This window comes from Emydura macquarii, unplaced genomic scaffold (genome assembly GCF_026122565.2).
Source record: "Emydura macquarii macquarii isolate MOO-44397 ecotype Brisbane River unplaced genomic scaffold, CSIRO-AGI_Emac_v2 contig_3420, whole genome shotgun sequence".
NCBI lineage: Eukaryota > Metazoa > Chordata > Testudines > Chelidae > Emydura > Emydura macquarii.
The window spans coordinates 1-27,516 of NW_027133557.1; the positions used below are offsets into that span (position 1 = coordinate 1).

A 27,516-nucleotide genomic window follows, 5' to 3' on the forward strand; every position below is an offset into this window, starting at 1 on the left:
TAGCTAATGCAAATTGCTTGTCCTTGTTAACCTGGATCACCTATGTACAGTACTCCTGTGTCATGTCTGCGACACAGCTCAATAAAGCAAGTGGCCTTGATTCAAATCTCACCCATATTTGTGTAAACCAGCAGCATTCACCAATGCAGGTGTAAATCAGTAGTAGCCACATGCAACTCAGTGGGTCTGATTCTCCTCTCATTCCTCTTGATGTAAATTAGGAGTCACTCCATTGTTCTAAAATGTGTGTAAATGTATGGAGAATCCATTTGCCCTACATTTTAAGATGCAATAAACTTAGTCAAATAAATAACTTAAAAACCTTTTCCCTTTTGATTTGGTCATGAAATGAAAACCACACTTGGAGACCAATCCTACAGTTCTTTTTGAGGATAACATCTGTGACCCGTCCATGCCTAAGGTAGCCCATCTGAAAATGCCAAGGGCAGGCTGCAAAAAGGAGAGCTGATTCTCCCAAGCTGGTTAGAGTCACCAACCAGTTACAGACAGTGCTTCTGATTCCCCGCACTGGTTATCAGGAAGCTAAAACAAAAGAATACACAGCCCTCTCTACTGCAGTTCAGCCTCTGGCTCCTAGTCAGCAACTAGGTCCAGTAAAGAGATAAATTAATTTAAACTATGTGAAGTGAAGACCCGCTCAATCGATCTGGAAGTTGATTTAACAAAACCACCTCCGGAAAAACAGTAATGCTGCATCGACGGGTCCATGTTTCCTGCCTGCACAGCATGGTGGAGAAGGCATGTAGAACGGACTTTAGGAAGTTGACAAGAAATATGCAAGCTACTCTGTGTAGCTTGCGTATCTCCCGTCGACTGCTGCCAAATTTGCCAGGCCTCGGTAATTACTAAAGGTTTATTATAAAATGAAAGAAATAAATGAGAAGAGAGATGTTAAATGGACAAAGCAATCAAATCCATACAAATGACTTCAAAGTCCATGTGCCTATCAGGTTCACAGTAGCACTGTGGAGTTTTTAGGCTTGTACTGTTCCTCTGGTGTATATCCAGGACCTGGATGGGTCTCAGTCCTTTGTTTCAGAGCTTCAGTTGCAGGTGAGTTGATCCAGAAGTAGGAAGCAGGAATGAAGACCACATGAGATGGAGCAGCTGCCTTTTATGTCCCTTTGCCATTCAGCTTGTGGAAATTCACAGAAACAAGGTGGAGTCCAGGGTCACCTGGGCAAGTCCCGGTGATTCATAAGGTGCGACCCCAGGGTTCTTTCCCTGGGTTCATTGCACCTTGGAGCTCCTTCAATGGGCCATTAAGCAGCTTATTGCTGCTATGATCCTGTCTGGGATGTCGCCCAGAAACACAGCACAAGTTGCAATACAGATATCCATAACATATATAACAAACATCCATAACATAACATAACAAAACATATCCATAACTTCCAATACAAGTATGCACATAAACAAAAACAATATCATCATACTCAGCAAATTATAACCTTTCTAATGGTAGCTGGCATGGCCTATCTCATATGAATTATTTTAATTTTGAAATATTGATGTTTAATAATATTATAAATGGTCCCCCTAGCCCAGACAGTGTCACAACATCACCTTGTCTTCAGGGGAGATTTTGGTGCATTCTGTCGAACCTACTATGATGACTATGGAAATTCCAGGTTATTAACCTGCAACCCTAATTAACTGAATGCCGAAAATACCATCCAAAAAAAAAAAAAAGATCTAAGTACAAGGAGAGATGAATTGAAGGCCACAGAACCTCACCCATCCACTCATGCAGTAGCAGAGAACATACAGAAGTCCTCAAATCTTGATTTAAAGACTTCAAGTTACAGAGAATCCACCATTTACTCTAGTTTAAACCAGCAAGTGATCATGCCCGATGCTCCAGAGTAAGGTGAAAATTCCCCAGGGTCTCTGCCAATCTGTCCTGGGGGAAAATTCCTTCCTGACACCAAATATGGTGATCAGTTAGACCCTGAGCCTGTGAGCAAGACCCACCAGCCAAAGGAGCTGTGTAGTAGTTGGGAAGTAGTAAGACAAAGAGTAGCTGCTCATGGTGAAGAGAGGGGATTGTATGTGTATGTGTAATGAGAGTAGTTGAATAAAAAGACTTCTGGAAACTCTAAGAGAGGTCCAAACTGGGCTTCCTCTAACAGGAATAGTGTTGATTAACAAGAATTCTAGGTGGATCGCAGGATCAAAGAACCACTGTCCTCAACAATGTAGTCTAACAGTATCAGTGATCTATTCACCTCTGCTATTTCCATGATATTTTTTCCACATCCTCTGTCTTTATTATATCTAAGAACCTATAACTCTGCCACCATTAGACTTGGTCAGAATTATTCATCCTAGCCATTTTTCTAGCAGACAATGTAGTATTCTCAAAAGTGACATTTTCAATGGTAAAATATCAGTGGTAGTGGTTTTTTTTTGTGTAAATTGCCCCCTGGAATGGAATCCATGCTGACCAGGAAGGTACACAACTCCTAACTCAATTTTTATTCAGCTGTTGTTCAAGCTGCCTACAGTGGAATTTGCATGCGTACCAGATAACTAAGACTTGGTTCATGGAAAATGGAAAAAAAATCTTTTAGAGCCTTTAGTTTTCTTCCCTGGAAGCAAAGAAGAATCATTGTCCCTGTGGGACATTCTAGTGCTTTGTCCTGCCCTATGCCAGGAGTGGGGTCTCCCACCTATTCCCCTGTGGAACTGACTGAATAGGCCCCAATTTCCCATCCTTTTTGACTGTTAGACAACAGGGACTGGCTGGAACTGAACCACCTGGTCTGAATGCCCCCTGCCCTCCTCCCCCAGATTCCAGGGACCTTCCGATTCATCTTGAAATTCTCCACCTCAGCCCTGTCTTTTCCCTGCTCTCTCTAAAGTTTCCGGGTAGTAGAGAAGAGATGGAGTTTCGGTCTACAGAATAGAAAGGGGATTCCAGAGAGGCTTCTGGAGAGAGACCAACCATGTGGTTCTCTCAATCTGTGCACCTCTCAGCTTGTGGTGCCTAGCGTGGTTAAAGAGGGTCTCTATAAATCCTGGATTTACATTCTATAATCAGCGTGCTGCTCACGTTCCACCAGCAGGGAACTGTCTGTCCCTTTGGAGGGCCGTATCCGTCACAGAGACCTTGTGGACAGCACTCACACCAGAGGATGCTTTTCTTAGCACCCTCTTCACTTCTTGGTTCCTCAGGCAGTAGATGAAGGGGTTAAGCATAGGGGTGACGACCGTGTACACGACAGACACCAGCTTGTTCACGTCAAAAGGGAGGTGCAGGTGGAAAAGGCTTTCTTCTTTCCCTGTACAGTTGGGATGTGCAGGATGTTGGCTATGATGCAGAGATAGGAGACTATGGTCACAGAGAGTGGGATGAGCAAGGCCAGCACAAATTCCACCATCTCTGTCAGTGACATGTTGGTGCAGGCTAGGTTCAGCACTGGGGAGATGTCACAGAAGAAGTGGTTGATGATCCCCGGGCTGCAAAACGTCAGGAGTGAGATGAAGAACACCTGGACCAGGGAGATGGAGAAGCCACTCATCCAGGAGACAGCTGCCAGCTGCAGGCAGAGCCGGTGGGTCATGATGGCTGGGTAATGCAGCGGGTTGCAGATGGCCATGTAGCGGTCGTACGCCATGGAAGCCAGCAGGACACACTCAGTGCATAAGAGCGAGCTGAAGAAGTAGAGTTGGGTCATGCATTCCACAAAGGAGATGCTCCTGCTCTCCACCAGGAAATTCATCAGCAGTTTGGGGATGGTGACTGAGATGTACCAGGCTTCCAGGAAGGAGAGCTGACTGAGGAAGAAATACATGGGTTTGTGGAGGTGATGGTTCATCCTGATCAAGGCGATTATGACTACATTCTCCAGGAGGGTCAGCACATAGGCCACCAGGAATATCATGAAGAGCAGTAGCTGTAGCTCCCGGATGGTCGGGAATCCTAGCAGGATGAACTCCTGTACACTGGTGTGGTTCTCCTGCTCCATGGGACCCTTGAGGCTCTGCAAAGGCAGCAGTAGAAAGAAAGAAAGAAAGAAAGAAAGAAAGAAAGAAAGAAAGAAAAGTGGTTGAAGTCACAGATGCCCATTTTCTTGAGATCTTTCACTACAGCACTTTATTTTATTCCTTATTATTAGACCCCATTCTCTAGTTCTGGAACACCTTGTCGTTGTGGGAACAATGGCCCAGGTTCTCAGATGGTAATTTTCCCCAGTAGAAGATCTCACTCATTACTATTCTATCAACTCAACTGTCCTTAAGTCAGAGCTGTAGAGGGGGAGATTTAAAAAAGCACCTAAGGTGTGCAAGTCCTATTGGAAATCAGTTTAACTTCTATCAAAGATACTTGTGTGGCCACCTTCACTGTAGTGTCTGAGCACTTGCAATCCTTCATATAGTTATCCTCCCAATGCCCATGTGGGTTTGAGTAGTGCTGTTATGCCCATTTTACAGAGGGAGAACTGACAGATTTGATTTAGTTGGGGTTGTCCCTGCATTGAGCAGGGGGTTGGACTAGATGACCTCCTGAGGTCCCTTCCAAGCCTCATATTCTAGGATTCTGTGATGACCAGATATTCAAAGTTACTTGAGATGCCTAAAGATGCAGATAGCTTCCTAGTGAAATTTACAAAAGGACCTAAGTGATTTAGACACAGAGAGTTGGTGGCAGAGCAGGAATGGATCCCAGGTCTCTCAAGGCCCAGGCTATCCCTATAACTACCACACCGTCCCTCTTCTCACATGTGCTTTGGCATATTTGAAATTCTTTCCCATTGTCTTTCGAGGGCAAAGAGTTCCTGCAAGAAATTTTAGACTGTACAGTGGCAGAGGAAATCCCTTGCTGAACAATGAAACAGGGTTTGTGCACCTTGAAGCTATTTGTGCACATTCCTGGATCTTCAATTTGCTGCTACCAGTCAGGACAAAGGCTTGGACACTGATATAGGAAAGTCCAGTGAAGACCCATTCTCAATCTGCAGCAGTGGGTCAGAAGAGGAATCAGTTATGTTAAGATGCACCAGGAAATCAGTAGGAATCTGCCTAAAGAGCAGCTAAGAAAAAAATCAGATTTCAATGACAGAGTGGCAAATCAAGAATAATGCTAACAACGTTCACTGGCGAGGGAAAAGCAATGGATACATTGCAAGTGCAAGGTGAAAAGAGGTATGGACCAGGAAATCTGGTACTAGGTTAGGAATCAAGTTTCCTGGGTTCTGTTCTCAGTTTTGCCACTGAGTCATTGTTTAATTCCTCAGTTTCCCCATCTGTCAGGTAGTGATAAACCTATATCTTTATATAGCTTTATAGAATGGAATAATAAATAATAAGATGGGTCATATTTAATGTTAACTCATGTCACAAATGAACCCATCTCTAGAATAAGATACCAGATAAGTCAGCTGTCAGTGTGTCATTCTGAAGCCTAGAATGTCTATTGAGTCAGTGTAAAGTGGTGGGAACAGCCCAAACATGGTGGAGAGCAATTTTTGTTCAGAATATCATCTGATTGAATCATCACTGGGACTTGTGGTTTCCTATCATCCTATTTTTTAAGTTCTCAGCCAGTTGGACTTTACAAATTAGACCTTTGTAGTGTATAGCTACAGTGAGCCATGTATCCATGCCATGCCAAGAACCTTAGATCATTGTGATATCATAAGTAACAACCAATGACCACCCTTCCTCTACAGCTAATTTGCATGCAATAATTTCATTGTTTGTATGAGACAGACTACACAATGGTGGATTACATGGTCCAAATGTCCTACCCATGTCACAACATGGCTTTCATCTACCTGTATTAAATAATGATTGCTATTATATCATGAAGAAGAGGACAGCTCACATTTTGATATTCACTTCATAACCTGCTAGTATCATATTCAATTTCGGGTCCAGAGAGGTCAATAGAAAATAATCATCATCAATGAAAGAAGGAAAGACAGACAGAAAGAGACACTGGATTTTTAGCTTTGAGTGCTACTACTGTCGCTAATCAATTCACGGCCAAAACAAGGTTGGTCATTTTTATGCCCCAGTTTTGCAAAGACTGAAGCAAGTGCTGAACTTTAAACACATGAGAAGCAACATTCCTTTCCACAGGAAATCTCACATGCATAAAATTCACCATGCAGGATTGGTTTTAATATGTAAATTTTGAATCTTATTGAGGAAAACTCAAATTACAAAAAGGTGAAACAAAATAATAATAATAGTCAACATTTGATGTTAATTTCAAATCGTATTTGTGTATAAATATTTATTGTTACTAACCATTCGTTTCAAGTTGTACTAGTGTTACATTCATTTCATACCACAAAGAGCAGAAGAGATTCAAACATAATACTGTCAATTAATTAGAAGGTGGGTCACCTTTAGATAGAATCATGGAATATTAGGATTGGAAGGGACCTCAGGTGGTCATCTAATCCAACCCCCTGCTCAAAGCAGGACCAGCCCCAACTAAATCATCCCAGACAGGTCTTTGTTAAGCTGCACCTTAAAAACCTCAAAGGATGGAGATTTCACCAGCTCCCTAGGTAACTCATTCCAGTGCTTCATCACCCTCCTAGTGAAAAAGATTTTCCTATTAGCCAACCTAGACCTTCCCCACTGAAACTTGAGACCATTGTTCCTTATTCTGTCATCTGCCGTCACTGAGAACAGCCTAGCTCCATCCTCTCTGGAACCCCTCTTCAGGTAGTTGAGGCTGCTATCAAATCCTCCTGATGTGACATTTGATTCATAATACAAAAACAGGAGGAGAGGCGTTCCAAAGCATCTAAGGGATATGGCAGCAAATGAGACATTTGTCCTTAAATAGCTTAGATGCTTTTGAATATCTCCTTCATATCAAATAGAGGGCTATATTCTCATCTCCATTATACCAACAGAGAAAAGAAGTAAACATAAGATTTGCAAAGGAACTTAAGTGAAATACATAGCCAAAATCCCATTGGTTTCTAATGGGAATTGGGAGCTTTATTTCTTTAGCCTAAATCCAATGGCAGATGAAATTCAGTGTTGATAAATGCAAAGTAATGCACATTGGAAAACATAATGTCAACTATGCATAAAAAATGATGGGGTCTAAATTAGCTGTTACCACTCAAGAAAGAGATCTTGGAGTCATTGTGGATAGTTCTCTGAAAACATCCACTCAATGTGCAGCGGCACTCAAAAAAGCTAACACACTGTTGGAAATCATTAGGAAAGGGATAGATAATGTGACAGAAAATATCATTGCCTCGGTATAAATCCATGGTATGCCCACACCTTGAATGCTGTCTGCAGATTTGGTTGGCCCATTTCAAAATGATATATTAGAATTGGAAAAGGTACAGAAAATGGCAACAAAAATAATCAGGGGTATGGAACAGCTTCCATATGAGGAGAGATTAATAAGACTGAGACTTTTCAGCTAGGAAAAAAAGATGACAAATGGGAGGAAATGATAGAGGTCTATAAAATCAGGACTGGTGTGGAGAAAGTAAATAAGGAGGTGTTATTTACTCCTCCTCATCACACAAGAACTAGAGGTCACCCAGTGAATTAATAGGAAGCAGGTTTAACATGAACAAAACAAAGTATTTCTTTACACAACACATGGTCAGCCTGTGGAACTCTTTGCCAGAGGATGTTGTGAAGGCCAAGAATATAACGGGGTTCAAAAAAGAACTAGATAAGCTCATAAAGGAGAGGTCCATCAATGGCTATTAGCCAGGATGGACAAGAATGCAAAACCATGCTCTGAAGTGTCCCTAGCCTCTGTTTGCCATAAGCTGGGAATGAGAGACAAGGGATGGATCACTTGATGATTACCTGTTCTGTTAATTCCCTCTGAAGCACCTGGCATTGGTCCCTGTCAGAAGACAGGATACTGAGTTAGATGTACCATTGGTCTGACCCACTATGGCCGTTCTTATGTCCATGGAAAGCAATGAACTCACTCCAGATTTATAGGGGGGCAACTGAGATCCAGAAAATGCTTAGCAAATCAAATATATTTAACCTGGGATTTTCAAAACGCTTAAGTGAATTAAGTGCCCAGCTTCCACTGACTTGAAAAGAGAGTACATATAAAAATCTTTTGAGCCATCTTTGAAAATCCTGGCCTTAAAGACCAATTAGTACAAAGGATGAGTCTTTATTTTCATGAATGTAACATAGGTGAAGAAATAGCACAACTAAATAAATGAAGATAATAATAAATCATGATGACATTCCTGTTCTAGCGATAGCACAGACAATACATTTATGTTGCAGGAATCTATCGGATGCATCTGACGACGTGGGTTGCAGCTCACAAAAGCTTATGCCTGCAGAAATTTATTAGTCTTTAAAGTGCTACAGGACTCTCGTTGTTTTTGCTGCATACAGACTAACACGGCTACCCGTCTGGAACTTATCTCTCTGTTGATCTATCTACATATATACTCACCTCTCGTGTCTCTCATATACACGCATCTATCTGATCTCTCCATCTACATATATACTCATTTATCTCATCTCTCTATCTCTGGTATGATTCAGTGTTTCCTCACCTTTCCATTCATGATTCCTGAGGGTGTAGAGAACGCAAGATTAAGCCCTAAAAAAGTTGCCAAACAGAGCTACAGCAGGAGAAACTTCCATTCCAATCACCTGAGTAGCAGATCAGCAGCTATGGGCTGTTCCCATCTTCCAGTTCTTAGACAAAGCCTCCCCACTGCATTGTCTTCATAAGACACAGCTGAACAGATTCCGAACTGCTGCCAGTAGGGGCAACTGCACCGATGCCGATGGCTTTTGGACCAGTTTCCACCAGGTGAGAGTTGTTCACAGTGTGGAAGGAGCAGCTCAAAAAACTCTGCTCTGCATCCCCTGAGATATGATCAGAGGAACAGCCCCCGGAGCTTCCCATCACAGGTTTCACACCGAGGTGTGACTCACTGAAATAATTTTGGCTGGGCTTGGCCAAAGCAGTGTGGCTTGGTGGATGGAGTACTGGGCGGAAACCTGGGTTCAGTTCCCCTTTCTGCCACCAGCTTCTGAGGGACTTCAACCAACTTCCCTTCCTGTGCCTCAGTTTCCCCCAACCATAAAATTGGGATAATGATTCTGGCTTCCTTGTAAAGCCTTCTAAGCTCTACTAATGAAAAGTGTTATATAAGAACTATGTATTGTCTAACACAAAACTTGTATTTCTTGCCTGCTTTTGGGTGTTTAGCGATTTGAATGGGGTTATAAGCTCACCAGATGATCTGATCAGAAGATAATGAAGGAAAAACATTTTCACTAGAAGGGTGGTGAAGAATAAAAATGGGCTACCTAGGGAGGTGGTGGAATCTCTATCCTTAGAGGTTTTTAAGGCCTGGCTTGATAAAGCTCTGGCTGGGTTGATTTAGTCAGGGTTAGACCTGCTTTGAGCAGGGGATGGGACTAGGTGACCTCCTGAGGTCCCTTCCAACCCTAATAGTCTATGATTCTATAGAAGGGCTGGGGTACCTGAAGAGAGGACATTTCATTCTCTCACCTCACCTCAGCCCCAGCACAGTATTCCATGTACAACCCCAGGAGATGGCTTTGGGTTGGATGGGAGCAGTGAAAGCCTCCATACTCAGAAGCATCAGCTAGGGTAGTAAGAGGGGAACTCTACACAGTGCCATCTGCTGGTTAACTTAACTGTCTGGGTTTTTTTCTACGGGAATTTGGTATGGACTGTAATACTTTGATCTCATTTCAATTGTTAAGTTAGTATGTGGGTGCTGGTTGGAATTGGTGGCCAGGACCCTACCGTAGGTTACAGTAGATGACCTAGGTGACAGGCCCTTCTAGCCTTAAATGCTATGACACTAATGGTGCACCTGACTTCCTTGAGCAGGATGGGGAAACCATCCCAAATTAGGACAAAAAAATTGAAATCTTAAAAATTGTTGTGAAGAGATAATTCCCAAAATGTTGGGATTGGGTCAACTGAGATATGCTGTTCCCATAAGTCAGTTTCTTTTCATTTTCTCCTTTTTATTTTATGTTTTTTATGATAAGTTCACTTAAATTTCAAAATGAAATGTTGCATGGACAGAAAATAAATGGAAGCTTTTTGTTTTGTGCTGGGGCTGAGGGAGTTGGCTGAGGTGATTTCAGAGCCATTGGCTATTATCTTTGAAAGCTCGTGGCAACAGGGGGAGGTCCCTGAGGACTGGAAAAAAGCATATATAGTGCCCATCTTCAAAAAAGGGAGGAAAGAGGATCCAGGGAACTACAGACCAGTCAGGCTCACTTCAGTCCCTGGAAAAATCATGGAGCAGGTCCTTAAGAAATCCATTTTAAGGCACTTGGAAGAGAGGAAGGTGATCGGGAGCAGTCAACACGGATTCACCAAGGGAAAGTCATGCCTGACCAACCTGATTGCTTTCTATGATGAGGTGACTGGCTCTGTGGATGTAGGGAAGGTGGTGGATGTGATGTACCTTGACTTTAGCAAAGCTTCTGATACTGTCTCTCACAGTATTCTTATTAGTAAGTTAAAGAAGTATGGGTTGGATGAATGGACTATAAAATGGATAGAGAACTGGATAGAGCAAAGGGCTCAACAAGTAGTGATCAATGGCCCCATGTCTAGCTGGCAACCGGTCACAAGCGGAGTTCCCCAGGGGTCGGTCCTGGGTCCGGTTTTGTTCAACATCTTCATTAGTGATCTGGAAATGGGGTAGACTGCACCCTCAGCAAGTTTGCAGATGACACTAAGCTGGGGGGAGTGGTAGATACCCTGGAAGGTAGGAATAGGATACAGAGTGACCTAAACAAACTGGAGGATTGGGCCAAAAGAAATCTAATGAGGTTCAACAAAGAAAAGTGCAGAGTCCTCCACTTAGGAAGGAAGAATCCCATGCACAGCTATAGACTGGGGACCGACGAGCTAGGCAGCAGTGCTGCAGAAAAGGACCTGGGGGTAACCGTGGATAAGAAGCTGGATATGAGTCAGCAGTGTACCCTGGTTGTCAAGAAGGCTAATAGCATATTAGGCTGCATTAGGAGGGCCATTGCCAGCAGGTCGCAGGAAGTGATTATTCCCCTCTATTTGTCATTGGTGAGGCTGCATTTAGAATATTGTGTTCAGTTTTGGGCCCCCCACTACAAAAAGGATGTAGACAAGTTGGAGAGAGTACAGCAGAGGGCAACAAAAATGATTAGGAGGCTGGAGCACATGACTTATGAGGAGAGGCTGAGGGAACTGGGCTTGTTTAGTCTGCAAAAGAGAAGAATGAGGGGGGATTTGATAGAGGCCTTTAACTACCTGAAAGGAGGTTCCAGGGAGAATGGGGCTAAGCTGTTCTCGGTGGCGGCAGATGACAGAACAAGGAGCAACGGTCTCAAGTTGCAGTGGGGGAAGTCTAGGTTAGACATTAGGAAAAAGTTTTTCACTAGGAGGGTGGTGAAGCACTGGAATGGGTTACCTAGAGAGTTTCTATAAACTGATGTTTGCCAATGGGAAAAAAAAGAAGCCTTGACCATCTCTATATTTAACAATAAATAAACCGGCTGTGTTTTTTAAAAAATAAATATCTATAGGGAGAAAAGTGCTCAAATCCCAGATGAAAACCCTAGCTGTTGTTATTGCCACCATCAGCTAAAATGTCAAGGGAGGTTTCCCCTTCTCACACAAAGAATAAATAATGAATCAGGACAGATGCTGACTTTCTGTAAATAAATAGAATGCAAAATGAATGCGGCTGGCATCAGAACTGAAGTGTGGAGTCAAGCATATACCAGCCTCCCTGTTGAAAGATCTGATCTGAATGAAGGCGATGAGGATGAAAGATAGCCTGCAAACCCATATACTGGTATCGATACTAGAGAAAAGTTCACCTCCGAGATGTTGGCTGGTAATGCCTCCTGCTTAAAGGTAAACCAATTTACAGATGTATAGATTTTAAGGGCAGAAAGGCCATTATGGTCATCTAGTCTGACTTCCTTCATAATAGAGGCCAGATAAGCTCACCCAGTGATTCCTGCATAGAATAACAATTCCTGGTTGAAACTAGAGCAAATCTGTAAGAAACATATTCAGTCACGATTTTTATGACTTCAAGTGACAGAGATTATATCACATCTCTTTGTAAATAATTCCAGTTTTCCATCCGCTATACAGAAGATAAAATATGTAATAGATCATCTTGCCAAATCCTTTCGTTTCCATTGCAACATTTAAGTTGCCCCTCTAACTTGGAAACTACTATAGACTCTGATGTAGGAGGGTTCTTAAACATGTGCATAACTTCAGGCTTAGTTAGTAAACTAAAGGCTCTAAAAGATTTTTAGAAGTTCACCTACTACAGGACAGACCCCACAAAGAAAACAACAGAACACCACTGGCCATCGCCTACAGCCCCCAGCTAAAATCTCTCCAACACATCAGTAAGGATCTACAACCTATCCTAGCAGATGATCCCTCACTCACTCAAGCCATGGGATGCAGACCTAGCCTTACTTACAGACAGCCCCCCAACCTGAAGCAAATACTCACTAGCAACCGTACACCATACAACAAGAACACTAACCCAGGAACCTATCCCTGCAACAAACCCCATTGCCAACTCTGCCCACACATCGACTCTAGTGACACATCACAGGTCCTAACCACATCAGCCTCACCATTAGGAGCTCATTCACCTGCACATCTACTAATGTTATATACGCCACCATGTGCCAGCAATGCCCCTCTGCCACGTACATTGGCCAAACCGGACTGTCACTGGGCAAAAGAATAAATGGACACAAATCAGTTATAAAAAATGGTAACCTCCATAAACCAGTCGGAGAGGACTTCAATCTCCCAGGACAATCTGTAGCTGACTTGAAAGTTGCCATACTTCTACAAAAAAACTTCAAAAACAGACTTCAGAGAGAAACTGCAGAGCTGGAACTGATCTGCAAACTTGACACAATCAGACTGGGTCTGAATAGGGACTTGGAATGGTTATCTCATTACAAGAAGTAATTGTCACTGTTCACACATTCTCACCTTCTAATCAGTGGTTGTGAATAAGCCTCATCTATTCTAACTGAATAGACTTTGCTAACACCTACCCTCCCCATTGTTGTTCCTTACCCTTGTATGTATATATATATTCCCTATCTGATTTCTATTTCTTGCATCTGACGAAGTGGGTTGCAGCCCACAAAAGCTTATGCCTGCAGAAATTAAATTTGTTAGTCTTTAAAGTGCTACAGGACTCTCGTTTTTGCTGTATACAGAGTAACATGGCTGCCCCTTTGGAACTTTTTAACATAGTAAAGTGTCACTGTGCAAGCAACTGTGGTTGTGAGCAGTTGTTAAAGGGGCTGTTGTGTCCTTCTGCTTGCCTCCACTGGTGTGGAATGCAGCACCTACTGCACCCTCCTCAGTTTCCTTCTAGACCGCTTGGGGATGGGGGCTGATAACAAAGTGGTAGGTGGTGGAGGGTTTTGGAGAGGCTTCAGAGGGAGTCTGTCCTGCTGCTGCTCTTCCTGGAGCTCTACCAGATGCCTCAGCATGTCGGACTGATCGCTCATAATACACAACCTCTCCTGTTGCATATCATGCTCCTGCTCCTGTGAAGGTCTTCAGTGTTCCATGTCTATGTGTAGTTTTTCAGACAACGACATCCTCCAGGCTCTGAGCTCTGTGTCAGCAGCCGCGGAGGTGTTCTTTAGTTTGCAGAACATGTCATCTCGTGGGTTTTTTTTCCTCTTCCTAACCTGGGAAAGTCTTTCAGCTGGAGTTCGGCAAGGGTAGCCGAAGGTCGAGGTGTCTACTGTATGATAAGCAAAGCACAAAGTTGCCATTCTTAGCCAACCCAAAGTAGTAAAGGAAATGTTACAATGTAAAAAGTACTCCCCTTCATGTTCACAAGGCTAAGCCAGACCCGCATTCCATTCTGTACATCTTGGAAGGGTTGGACTGGTGCGACAGACATGGTAAGCAAGGGGCCCTTGCATCCGTTATGGAGAGGCTTCATTAACACTAAAATCCACAATCCACACTTGAGCAAGGAGAGGGATCACCGGGCTTCCCTGTAACATGCCAAATATCAGTTTGGGAGGAGGTGGGCAGAACAGATTAAGTGACACTGCGGGTGAAATGTAGAGGCAGAAAACATAGGGCAACCAGTGTCCCGACCCATAATTCCCATTGCAACAGTACTAGGACTAGGAATAGTCTTGGTGAGGTGCCCATGGACCCCATCCATGGCAGAGGAATAAAACGGATGACTGTATTGGTCAGGTACTTTAAAATTGTACCATCTTCCCAAGGGGGCCATGTGCGATATCAATCTCCTGAGGGTAACACAGACGGAAAGGGAAGATTTGCTGCAAGCATTGGGGTACAGGCCTGGCCCTTATGCTGTTATGCTGTGTTCCGTGATGATGCCTGCTCATTTAATAGCAGACTGGTGAGGAAAAGTATCCTACCATGATGGAAGAAATAAGGCTATCTATCCATTCTTCTGTCCATCAATCTCAACCTACCTCAGTTTGGCTGACTTTCCATTCTTTTCTTCAAACAAAATATCTATCTATCTACCTATCTATCACATGGTCATTGCTGTGTTGTTTGTGTGACTTATAAAAAGACAAAAAAGCAGACATGTCTTTTCGATGTAATATAGTTACCAACAAAGCAGGTAAATTTTTTGTAGAGACACGAAGCCACCATACAATTGCCATTAAATGAGATCAGAGTGAAAACAGTACAAGAAATAAGAAAAAAAAAAAAGTTGGAACACACGTAAACCAATTTTGTATAAAACTGATCTCATTACAGTGCTAGTTAATACTTAGTTAATACTGAGCATAACATGCAGTTTCTTTTCTTCCCCCAGCTTCACTTCCTGGCTCACTCAGAAGGAGGAAATCAAACGTCCATCACAAAATTCATCCTCCTGGGATTCGGGAATCTCTCTGAATGGCAGATTCTTCTCTTCCTGCTCTTTCTAGCAATCTACATTCTGACCATAGCTGGGAACATCCTCATCGTTGCACTAATTGTGGCTGATCAGCACCTTCACACTCCCATGTACTTCTTCCTGGGGAACTTATCCTGCTTGGAGACCTGCTACACCTCCACTATCCTGCCCAGGATGCTGGCCAGTTTCCTGACTGGGGACAGAACCATTTCTGTGAGAGGCTGCATCGCACAATTTAATTTGTTCAGCTCCCTGGTAGCTGTAGAGTGAGCTCTCCTCGCAGTGATGTCCTACGATCGGTACCTAGCGATATGTAAACCCCTGCATTATGCAGTACAGATGAACCGCAGCTGTTGTCTCCAGCTGGCATCTTTGTCTTGGGTTAGTGGTTTTCTAGCTGGCGCTGTACCAACATCTTTGTTAGCACAGTTCACTTTCTGTGGCCCTAATGAAATTGATCATTTCTTCTGTGATTTCACCCCCTTAATCAAACTCTCCTGCAATGACACCCTCCTGATGGAACTTGTGACCTTCATACTTTCTTTCATCTTCACCCTTCCTGCATTTCTATTAATTGTGATGTTCTACATTTGTATAATCATCACCATCCTGAGAATCCCTTCCACCACTGGGAGGCAAGCAGCCTTTTCTACCTGTTCCTCTCACCTGATCATGGTGACAATTTTCTATGGGACCTTGATTACTGTCTATATCCTACCAGATAGTGCCACACTGAGAAACCTTAACAAAATGTTCTCCGTCTTCTACACAGTCCTCACTCCCATGGTCAACCCCCTCATCTACAGCCTGAGAAACAAGGAGGTGAACAAAGCTTTCAGGAAATGCATGCCTTTCCACAAAAATCAGTAAAGGGAAACTTGATTTGCCAAGGTTAGAATGAAATGGAGGTAATCAGAGATCAGCATGTCATGCTCCACCCCTTAATACCCATCCCATAGTAAACTCTGGCTCTTGTGTATGGTCCTTAGTTCCACGTGCTTTTTATGATGGGAGTAATCAAAACTTGTTCATTTTCTGCAAAGATATCATGACATTTGCAGCATTTTTCCAGAGGAAAATCACATTTAAAGGATTATTTAAATATTTCATTTATGCACTGGTTGGTAAATGAAAAAAAATCTATAGCCATTTCAATAATATTTTCAACTAAATGAAAAAATGGATTGAAAATTCTACAAAAATTCTTGAAATGAACTTAAAATAAACTTGTTTTTAACCCTTTGCGATGAAAATGTTTCTGATTTTGTTTTCACACAGTTTTTTCTAGATGGTACAAATTCATCAGGGAAGATCATCTACAGGAAGTTCTGGAGGGATGGCGGAGGTGGGGGAGAAATGGAGCCAGAGTGTAAATGAAAAGATAAAAAAATTCTGATCTTCTGATCCTGAAATTTAGCACATCCATTGAATTAATTAACCAAGAACATAAATAATATCTATTCCAAAATGTGTGTACAGCTATGTGTAGTTATATAAACATATCTATCTAGCTACATATAAGTGTGAGGGTGGGTATAGATGGAAGCTGGATCCTTAAAAATGTAACAAAATTAAATGTTATGTGGCTATAGTTTGTGAATATTTAAATTAATTGATATATAATATTTTAGCACTAATAATAATAATATAATATTTTCCTTCAAAAATTGCCATCTTTTAAATCAAGAAAAACTAAAATATGGCTAATATTGTAAAAAATGTCCATTCTCTGAAAAAAGCTCATGATTTTTTTTTTTTAAGAGAGAAAATACAATGTATAGGGTTGTCAGAATGATTCATGTACATGGTATTCTGTAAATGAAAAAAATTCAACACTCATTTCAATATTTTTTAAAAACATATTGAGAAGAAAAATAGATTAAAAAAATTCTATGCAGATAAACTCTTTTGAACCTTTTGAAAAGTGTAGGTTTCTGTAATTCTGAATTTCTTCCAACAACTAATTTTTCTCTTGATGGTCAAAATTCATCAGGAAGAAAACTTGTCTCGGTATTTTTTCAGTTCAGGAAAGCTCTTTTCTTCTATTGTAAATTGCCTTGCATAATAGTAACAGATTTAAAGTTTTTTATTGAGTGAATGTTTCAAAAAATAACAAACAGGTAACCCATAGTGTTAAAGGGGCAAAGTTATAGAACATCCAAGGACAATATGCAGGTTATCAGGGGGCACGGGGTGTGATTGGAAGTCTGGGGAGAACAACAAGGGATAAGCTGCGGGATCCTGGATGGGGGGTGATGGTATGGGCGCTAAGAGATACAAGGGGATATATGGGAATGGGGGAACGTTACTAAGTATGTCTGTGGGTTACTTTGGGGGTGTTTAACAAAGAGAGTAAATAAGTCCATACAAAGTGGTGCGTCCCTCATTATGTCCGATGCTTTATCACTCGCCGCGTCCGTTGGTGTGTCCCCCGCCGCGTCCATTGGTATGTCCCCCGCCGTGCCCGTTGGTATGTCCCTTGCTGTGTCCGTCGTGGTGGTGGTGGGTTGGGTCCGTAGGTCTGGAAGAAGAGTCCTGTGAAGACGCTCCGGCCCCCTCCTCGTGGTACTGCCAGTGGCCGGTGATGTGCTCGGTGTAGATGTCCCGAGACCATCAGATGGAGTCCGAGACCATGAGGCTACGCATAAGCTTGGCATAGCGCCAACCCACACCGCAGGCCCAGAGCACGGGCTCATTGCAGGGGTCCCAGGCGCCCAGGGCCCCGATGATCAAAGCGTGGATCTGGACCTCGTAGCCCTGAGCCCTCAGGGTGTTGGCCAAGGGGGAGTATTTCTCCTCCTTGAGGGCTCGGGCGGTGTGGAAGGCTGAGCTGCGGTTCTCGAAGGGGACCATGATGTCCACCATGACGATCTTCTTGTGGTCCTCGTTGGTGATGATTACGTCGGGTCTCAGCTGGCTGTTGGTCTTGGGGATGGCGGAGTTGATGGACACCATACCTCAGTGGGCCGGGATGGCCTTCACCAGGTGGTCCTGGATGGTGTTGTGCCTCAGCTGCCAGGCTCGGGAGTGGGGCTTGCAGCCGCAGAGGACATGGGGCAGGGTCTTGTTGACATACCCGCACCTCCTGCAGTGCTTGTCCCATTTCCCGTGGCAGACGGCCCCGTTCAGCGGGAAGCAGTTGAGACGGGCCCGGTGGATGAACCACCAGTCCGCAAATCGGGTGTAGCCACCGCCCACCAGGAAGTGGTTGCTGGCGTCCCACTTGCTGGTCACCTCGAACACCTTTCCCTGGTCGGGTTTCTTCTTCAGGCTCTCGAGGTACAGCGCGTGGACGGACGCCTTCAGGCACCTCTCCAGCATGCCCCGGGTGCGGGGGGTGACGATGGTGTGGTCGGGGGCTCTGATCCTTGGCACCAGGACCGACAGCTCCCGGCGCTCCTCACACCACGTCCAGCGGCAGCCAATGTGCTTACCCAGGCGCCGCGTGGCGTTGCGGGCGCGGGTCCAGAGGGACGAGATGTCACCTCCATCCTGCGTGAACTCACCATCCAGGGACTGCTGAGGTAGGTGGCGATGTCGTTGCTGGAAGGCGCTCGGCGGATCCGTTTCGTGACCGCTTCTTCCAGGGCCTTCGATGCAATGGTGCTCACAGTGGCGTTGGGGCAGGTCAGCAGGTGGAAGGCCTGGGTGACGACCGCGATGTCGCAGAGGTTGCCTATGCATGGGACGTTGGCGCTCCCCTGCTTGTGGCCGATGTAGGTCAGCTCGTTGCTGGCCCTCTGGGGGAGGAATAGCCACCCCTTCACGAGATGCCTGATGACGTCGTCGGCTTTGTTGAGGGGCACCTTCGCCATGGCCGAGCCCCGTAGGACGAAGGAGATGCGGGGGATCAGGAAGGTGTTGAGCGTGTTAATTTTCTGCCATGGCGCCAACAGGGAGGCTTCGATCCTGGAGGTGGCCCACAGGATCTCCTGGATGGTGTCCTCGGGGGTCTGCCACACGCGGAAGCCCGTGGGCATGCCCAGGTGCTGGTACGCCTGGCCCTCCTCGAGGGGGATCATGGGGTCGCCCTGGATCCCGAATGAGGTCACCTGCACCGAGGCCTTCTTGGCACTGTCGACATCGAGGGACGCGCATTTCTTTGCGTTGAAGCGCAGACCCATCCAGTCGGCGGCCTGGCTGGTGGCGTCCAGCATGCCTCGAAGGCTCTCGGGGTCATCGGCTATGAGGACCAGGTCGTCTGCGTAGGCCAGGATGATGACCTTCTTACCGTGGAGCTCGAACCCTCAGGGGTTGTTGTAGATGGCTCGGATGAGCAGCTCCATGGCTAGGTTGAATATGATGGGGCTCAGGGGACAGCCCTGCTTTACCCTGCTCTGGATCAGGATCTCCGCCGTCTCCCCCTCAGTCGAGCGGATGGTGATGGTGTACCCGTTGTATAGCTCCCGGAGCACCTGGAGGAAGTCTCTGGGCATCCCGAACTCCTCTAGGGTGGCGAAGATGTGCTGGTGGGGCATGGACCCGAAGGTGTTGGCCAGGTCCAGCCACACCACGGCGCCCCTCCGGCAGTCTCTCCTGGCCATTTGGAGGATGGACTGGAGGATGAAGTTGTGCTCGTAGCACCCTCGCAGGACATGAAGCCCTTCTGGACGGGGCTGACGGCACCTCCTCCCATGGCCCAGTCCGTGATCCTGGCGGCCAGGCAGCTGGTGTAGAGTTTATACATGGTGGAGCAGAGGGAGATGGGTCTCCAGTTGCTGGGGTCGTCCCTCTCTCCCTTCTTATAAATCAGGACCGTCATGGCTTTCTTCCAGGAGGTGGGGGTCCGGCGGAACCGCCTGCACCTGTCGAAGAGGGTGGAGAGTACCAGGTAGCCGGGATTCCTCTTTTTCAGGATGCTGTAGCGGATGCCGTCTTTCCCTGGAGCCGTGTTCTTCATCCTGGAGAGCCTGGATGCCACTTCCTCGGGAGCGAAGGCGGCCTGCAAGTCATCTGCATCGACTACCTGGGGTAGGGGGCCGGTGCATGCCGGGTACTCGTTGGAGGGCGGGTCCACGCGGTCAAAGACCCCCTTGTAGAAAGTGAACAGACTCTTGGAGGGGATCTGGCAGAATGCCGAGGGCCCGTCGAGGATCTCACGCATGGCTTTGACCCGGTTCGCCCAGTACAGCTTCTGGATCCTTGAAGCTGCGGCCGGGTCGTAGCAGCGGCTGGCGTTCCTCCTCCCAGGACCCCTCCCGGTGCCGTCACGGCTTGCTGGTTCTCTGTGAGGGGCTGGGGCGGGCCCTTGGTTTGACCTCCCTGCAGCGATCTCTGCCACCAGCTCCTCGGTGAGCTCGTCTATGAGGTGGTCGAAGTCGCTGAAGGATTCCGCAGCCTCTAGCTTCTCCTTCCAGAGGAGCTGCCAGGGTGTGGCAGGATGCGGATTTGTTTGCAGCTCGCTCTGGTCTGCCATCGTGGGTGGGGCAGGCTGCGCACTGGGAGGGCAGGTGGCCCGGGGTCCCACTTCCTCTGGGTGCTCCGAGACCCTTTCTCTCGGGCGACGGGTCAGGGCTTCTGGAGGCGCGGGGGTAACTCGGGACGCTTGGTTGTTGTTCGCCGGTGGGCGCGTGGCGCTGGACCTACGGGGAGGAACAGATAAAAAGGATCGTGCCCCAGGCTCTGGTGGGACCCGACCCAGCGGAAGGAACCCTCTGGCGTCGTTGGGCCTTCTTTGGCTGGGCTCCGCACGGGTCGCCTCCATGGCAGCAGGCAGCGGCCTGGGGGCGGGAACGCTCCAGCGCCAGGTCAGGACCTCCGGAGGCGCGGAGGTGAGGCTGGGCGTCTGGCCGTCGCTTGCTGGTGGACGGGTGGAGCTGGACCTGCGGGGAATTATCTATCTATCTATTTCTCTATCTTCATCATCATCCTCCTCATCTCTCTCTCTCCCTCTCTCTTCAAAATAAAATAAAATATTCCCTTCTCCCCTGTGCCTTGGTTCATAGATACAAACCTCTTGTATCTTAGACACATCAATAAGACAATAATTTTTCACTATCGTCTTCTAAAATGGATCAGGTATTGAGAGAACAGAGATCCAAATACACCACCGTGCAGGGCCCCCCCATGGGTGGAGGGGGGAGGATACACTTTACCGGGGCCCAGAGACCCTGGGTGGCCCAGTCCAGGCTGCAACCTTCATTACCACGAGGAAAATTTTTTCATGGCTCATGAGATTGTATGTATGGGATGAGGGATTGTGGTATGTGTGTGGGAGGGGCCCAAATTTCTTCCCAACGCTCTCCATGCAAGTTGCACAATTGCTCTGCCCTGATGCCTCTTCCACATCCCCAGACCCAAATCCTCTTATTTTCTCTTGTGTTGTATAAGCTGTGACTCATGGAAGCCTCTTGTTTACTTATACCCTTGCACGGCGGCTGTCCGAATGCACAAAAGCCACAGCAACATAATAAGGAATACCATGTCCATAATAAGGAATACCACATCGTTCTGAGGCTGTGCTGGAATTTCCCTCACCTCTAACCTCTGGACCTGTGAGGATTTCTCTAGTGGGAATAAAAGAAACAATGACACATTCAGTTTCTGTGTGGATCCACTGATTACTCCCAGGGGGTCGCTAAACAGAATTTAAGGAGCTGTCTTTTCGCACGGATTGTATCTCGTGGAGAGGGAATAAAGGGTGAAATTACTGGGCACAGTAATGTGAGCAGCTAGCAGAAAGGTTGATTCAGCAGACCGCCGGTCCAAGAGCTTCAGATAGCTCCTCCAGGTGAAGCAGGAATCACTGATGTTTAGATTGAAGGATGTTTGAAGCAAGGACTGTTTATTGCTCTATGCTCTATGCTTCTACAGGGCCCATGGGGCCCTGTTCTTGGACATCCCTACTGTAATAAAAATGATAAACAATAACAAAATAATAACTGATCGGCAGGGACCATCATTTTGTTCTGTGTGTTGAGCAATGGGGTTCTGCTCCATGATTGGGACTGATCATCATCATCAATCATCTTTTTCTGAATCTCCGTAGCCTTTGAATTCATCTTCACAACTCCACAGTGAGGCAGGTAAGTGTGATTAACCCCACGTTTTAAAGACGAGGGGATGGAAGCAGAAGGGAAGGGAAGTGACTTCACCAAAGGCATGCGGAGTGGCAGAACCAGAAGTAAAACTCAATTCCCCCGCAGCCCATGTCCTGTGCATTAATAACATCCTTCACACCTTGACCACTTCCTTGGGTGGCCCAGCTACCCCAGAATAAAAGTGATTTTATTCCAGAGTAATGACTTTGTTTCATGACCAGAGTAATTAGTCTGGACTAATTCTGGAACAGAAGATCCATGTCAGGAATTATCCCAAAATGGTTGTTCCGGAATAGCTTATTCTGAAAAAGCTCTGACGATCAATTCCCCCAGCTACGCTGGTCAATTCTGACAAGGCCTCAGAGAGAAAGAAGATTGGAGAGGACGAAATATCAGAAGAAAGTACAATCCATCTGCATGATAACAAATCTGAGTACAGCATGTTCAACATCTTTATTAATGATCTAGAGCAGGGGTTCTCAACCGGTGGTACGCGTACCACCATGGTACGCGGAAGACGGCTCGGTAGTACGCGATGGAAAACGCGCCGCCAATTCCGCCGCCGAATCCCCCTCTCACCGCCGCCGATAAACCCCGCCGCCGCCGATCCCCCCCCCTTGGCGCCGCCGATCCCCCCCTTGCCACCACCGATCCCCTCCTCGCTGCCGCCGCAAAACCCCGCTGCCGCCGATCCCCCCCCTCTTCCGCCGGTCAAAAAAGTGTGTGCTGCCGAATTAAAGCTCTCCCCCCCCCCCCCCGCCGTGAAACCCATCCTCCCTGCCGCCAAAAAGTGTGAAACGGCGGCAGGGTTTCGGTGGAGGGCATCGATCCCTCCATGCAACCCCGCAATTTTACTGAGTCCTACTCTGGCCAGGTACAGTGAGGTGAAGTGGTACTTGACTCGACTGTACCTGACCCGGTGGTACTCTGTAAAAAAGGTTGAGAACCGCTGATCTAGAGGATGGGGTAGATTGCACCCTCAGCAAGTTTGTGGATGACACTAATCTGGGGGGAGTGGTAGATAGCCTGGAAGGTAGGAATAGTATACAGAGTGACCTAAGCAAACTGGAGGATTGGGCCAAAAGAAATCTAATGAGGTTCATCAAAGAAAAGTGCAGAGTCCTCCACCTAGGAAGGAAGAATCCCATGCACAGCTACAGACTGGGGACCAACGAGCTAGGTAGCAGCTCTGCAGAAAAGGACCTGGAGGTAACAGTGGATAAGAAGCTGGATATGAGTCAGCAGTGTGCCCTGGTTGTCAAGAAGGCTAATAGCATATTGGGCTGCATTAGGAGGGGCATTGCCAGCAGGTCACAGGAAGTGATTATTCCCCTCTATTCGGCATTGGTGAGGCCGCATTTATAATAGTGTGTCCAGTTTTGGGCCCCCCACTACAAAAAGGATGTGGACAAGTTGGAGAGAGTCCAGCGGAGGGCAACAAAAATAATGAGGGGGCTGGAGCACAGGACTTGTGAGGAGAGGCTGAGGGAACTGGGCTTGTTTAGTCTGCAAAAGAGAAGAATGAGGGGGATTTGATAGCAGCCTTTAACTACCTGAAAGGGGGTTCCACGGAGGATGGGGCTAGGCTGTTCTCGGTGGTGGCAGATGACAAAACAAGGAGCAACGGTCTCAAGTTGCGGGGCAGGAGGTCTAGGTTGGACATTAGGAAAAGGTTTTTCACTAGGAGGGTGGTGAAGCACTGGAATGGGTTACCTAGAGAGGTGGTGGAATCTCCATCTTTAGAGGTTTTTAAGCTGAGGCTTGACAAAGCCCTGGCTGGGATGATATAGCTGAGGTTAGTCCTGCTTTGAGCAGGGGGTTGGACTAGATGACCTCCTGAGGTCCCTTCCAACTCTAATATTCTATGATTCTATATATCCCTGGTGAACACCAAAATGTATATAAATGGGTGTATCTTGGCACTTGTGGGAATGTGCAGCAGTAGAGGCAATTTCTTCCCAAATAGGTAAGTTAGAGAGGGATGGATGACATTTTTCAACCTAGGTTTATTTCAATGAAAAAGTCAGGTTTTGATTTTTGTGTAACTAGAAAGTGTCTGTTTTCTTTGATTTTTTTTATTAGAAAACCTGAAAACAAAATAATTCTCAGTTTTGTGGTGGAAATTTTGGAGAGTGGGTTGCAGAACTACCCAAGAAAAGTGCTTTGTGCGGTTTTGTCTTTTCAACAAAAAGTTGACATTTTCCACAAGGGGAAAAAAAACCCCAAGAAGCCCACCAAACCCAGAATGTTTTTTCACCAGTTCAACTTGAAAGGTTTAGATTTCCACTGGAATTTCTGAAAAATTGATCCATGCTTTTAATTGCATTGGGAAATAAGTATTTAAATCCCTTAGTATTTAAATTATAGCCAACGTGTTTTATCCATTTCTATCTTTGTGGGACATGTCTTTGTATATATGGATCTGTGTGTTTCCATTTGTATATTTCTAGATCCTTCTGTGTATATGTGAATAAAATTGGGCTACTGCATTTAATTGCTTTTTTTGAGATTACGATCACATGTTCATATGTTTGTGGGCATATGTTTGTTTTGACGTTCACATGTATATAAACTGGTCTAGTGGATAGGGGAGAAGCAATAGCTGTGATATATATTTATTTTAATAAGCCGTTTGATGCAGGCCTACACAGCTTTCTCATAAGTAAACCAGGGGGGGGATATGGTCTAGAGATTAAATTAATAGAAGGTGGGTGAAAAACTTGTTGAAAGGCTGTACTCAGAGGAACGTCTACACAGCAAAAACAAAAACATAAAGAAGCCCTGAGTCAACAAGTCTCAAAGCCCTGGATCTATAAACTTGAGCTTGTGGGGCTATGTCGTTAAAAATAGCCATGTAGCCTGAAGCCCAGGGAAGGGAGTGGATTTCAGACCCCCAACCTCCAACCCAAGCTAGAACATGCATATGGCTAGTTTCAGTGTTATAGCCTGAACCTCATAAGACTGACTCTGCAGAAGTAGTCACTGCCAATGGGTGGTTTGGTGTTTTTATTTTGCTGTGTAGACATAGCCAAAGAGTCATTATCAGGGGTTATCTGTCCAACAGGGATGCCGTACCTAATGGGGTCCCAAAGGGTTCTGTTCTGGGTCTGGTACTATTCAGTATCTTGATTAATTATTTGGATAATGGAGTGGAGTATACACTTATAAAATTTGCAGATATCACCAGGCTGGAAGGGATCACAAGCACTTTGGAGGACAGGAGAAGAATTCAAAAATTATCTTGAAAAATTGGAGATTTGGCCTGGAATCAACCAGATGAAATTCAATAAAGGCCAGTGCAAAGTACTTGACTGAGGAAGAAAAAATCAAATGCACAATTTCAAAATGAAGAATAACTGTCTACACAGCAGTATTGGTAAAAAGGATCTGCGGGTTATAGTGAATCACAATTTGAATTTGAATCAACAATGTGATTCTGCTACAAAACAAGGCTAATATTCTGGGGGGTATTAACAGGAATGTTGTATGAAAGACATGGGAGATAATTTTCCCACTTTATTCGGCACTGGTGAGGACTCAACTTGGAGTACCATGTGAAGTTATGGATGCTTAAGAAAGATGTGCACAAATTGGAAACAGTCCAATAATGAGCAACAAACATGATCAAAGGTTTAGAAAATCTGACCTATGAAGAAAGGTTAAAAAACTGGGCATGCTCACTCTTGAGAAAAGATGACTGAGGAGGGACCTGATAACAGTCTTCAAATATGCTAAGGCTGTTATAAAGAGGATGGCAATCAAAAGCTATGCTTCAAAAATATGCGCTTAGACAAGTTACATTTATAATATGGTTTGACAGGTTAGAAAGTCATTAAAACCCAACCCACCTGTTTGTAACAGCTCCGTAACATGTTGTTTTGTTCTACACTTTGCTCATCTCTGTTTTGGAGACTACAGTCCAAACCAGTTGCTCATAAAGGAACCTCTACTTGATTTTGACAGACTTCATCTTTGCTGACCTCAGCTTTGCAAAGTGTTATGAGGGAACAAAAATAAGCATAATACGATTCTAACATAAAGCTTTCGCTAACACTTATATATAACATAATGTGTGATACATATTAATATGGTGTGCAATATGTATAATAAATTCATATTGGCTAACAAAGGATAGGTAAGCTGTGATATAGGTTTCCAAAGGAGGTTGCAGAATCCACATCTCTGGAGATTTTTAAGAACAGCCTAGACAAATACCTGTCAGGGATGGTGTAGATAATGCTTAGTCCTGGCTCAGCACAAGGTCCTTGATTAGATAACCTCTGAAGGTCTCTTCCAGCCCTATATTTCTATCATTTTATGATTCTGTGTGTCATCTATGTTTCCATCATTATGTTAACATTTGCAAGTCCAGATGTTTCTGGTTGGCATTTCATGTTAGTGTAAAATCAATAGGTTTTAAGGTGATGTGCCTGTCCTCTGTATGGTAATCCTGTAAACAAACAGTGGCGGGTTTAATTGTATTCATTATGTAGTTGTTAATATTCATTTTATAGGTGTCAATGTAACCAAATAAGGGTCTATGGGGAGTTGCTGGAAATGTATATATTTACATACTGGTATGGAAAAAAGGGTGGTAAAGTAAACCCCTTGTTGCTCACTCGAGGCATCGAGGTGGAATGAGCAGGCAATAAAGGATTCCGTCTGCCCAATGTACCCCAAGGACAACCTGTTTGGTTATTTCTAACACTGTTCTCAACTTATGGTGGTGATTCTGTTGTATGGCATAAGAAGTCTGACATACATTCGACTCAAATCCAGCTACTCATTCAACACCGAGATGCTGCTCTCTCTCCTACACAGTCATCACTTTAGCTGTGGCTCCTGGCTTCTGTCCCTGGCACTAACTACTAGGCCAAGCTTTGGCTATAAACACTAGGCTGGGCTCCAGCTCTAACCACTAAATCAGACTTCCAAGTCCCAGTCCTGACAGCTGAACACTTTATAAACACAATAATTGATTCTAATCAGATACCAAAGCTGAAACTCCAGCTGTCTCTATTCCCAAATATTGTGCAATCAAAACTAACAACAATGCAGCATTTCTTCTTGGTAGTGAATGTTTGCTTGCAGACGAAGAAAAATAATTTTGAAAACTGGTGATATCCATCATAATTTATATTAGCCTAGGGAGGTGAATGTTTTAGTAACTTGAAGGCTGATCTTGAGACTCCTGTAACTTGTGGTTGATTTATGTTTAATAAGATAATTAGACTATGATACAGTACTGCTCAGAATGATAAATTCTTTGGGGCAATGGGCTGGAGTCTGGTCAATCTTACTGAAGGCAACACGAACATACTGGAGCATCTAGAGCATCACCGACTCAGCCTTTTTTCTAGAAAACTCACTCACCCGGATTAAATTAGGACAAACTGTTTTGGAGTAAAATGGCTTTATTTGCCTCTCATTTACCCCTGTGAAAATCTGAATTAACTCTATTGAAGTCAATGGGCCTTATTATCCTCTCATTCAAGCCTGTGTAAACCAGGAGTATCTCATTCAAGTCAATAAGCCTGATT

General features: G+C 45.0%; 1 protein-coding gene and 2 pseudogenes across 1 annotated transcript; 1 reads left to right on the top strand and 2 right to left on the bottom strand.

Annotated features, from left to right (window-relative positions):
• Positions 1-3,072: 3,072 nt before the first annotated feature.
• On the bottom strand, positions 3,073-3,992 carry LOC137144241 (olfactory receptor 6B1-like; annotated as a pseudogene).
• A 10,836-nt stretch (positions 3,993-14,828) lies between these two features.
• Positions 14,829-15,806, top strand: LOC137144235 (olfactory receptor 11A1-like; annotated as a pseudogene).
• A 2,088-nt stretch (positions 15,807-17,894) lies between these two features.
• On the bottom strand, positions 17,895-19,093 carry LOC137144236 (uncharacterized protein T26G10.4-like). The gene is made up of 2 exons (XM_067534447.1): positions 18,443-19,093; positions 17,895-18,335 (listed from the first exon to the last, which is right to left on the bottom strand). The coding sequence occupies exons 1-2, from the start codon at positions 19,091-19,093 to the stop codon at positions 17,895-17,897; spliced, it is 1,092 nt and encodes a 363-aa protein (XP_067390548.1).
• Positions 19,094-27,516: the final 8,423 nt, after the last annotated feature.

Bases quoted from the DNA above. Each gene is read 5' to 3' on its own strand.
- LOC137144236 (XM_067534447.1), bottom strand. From the start codon at position 19,093: ATGCTGGACGCCACCAGCCAGGCCGCCGACTGGATGGGTCTGCGCTTC. The intron at 18,336-18,442 runs GTGAGTTCACGC...ACGTGGTGTGAG, and splicing joins ACCTCAGCAGTCCCTGGATG to GAGCGCCGGGAGCTGTCGGT.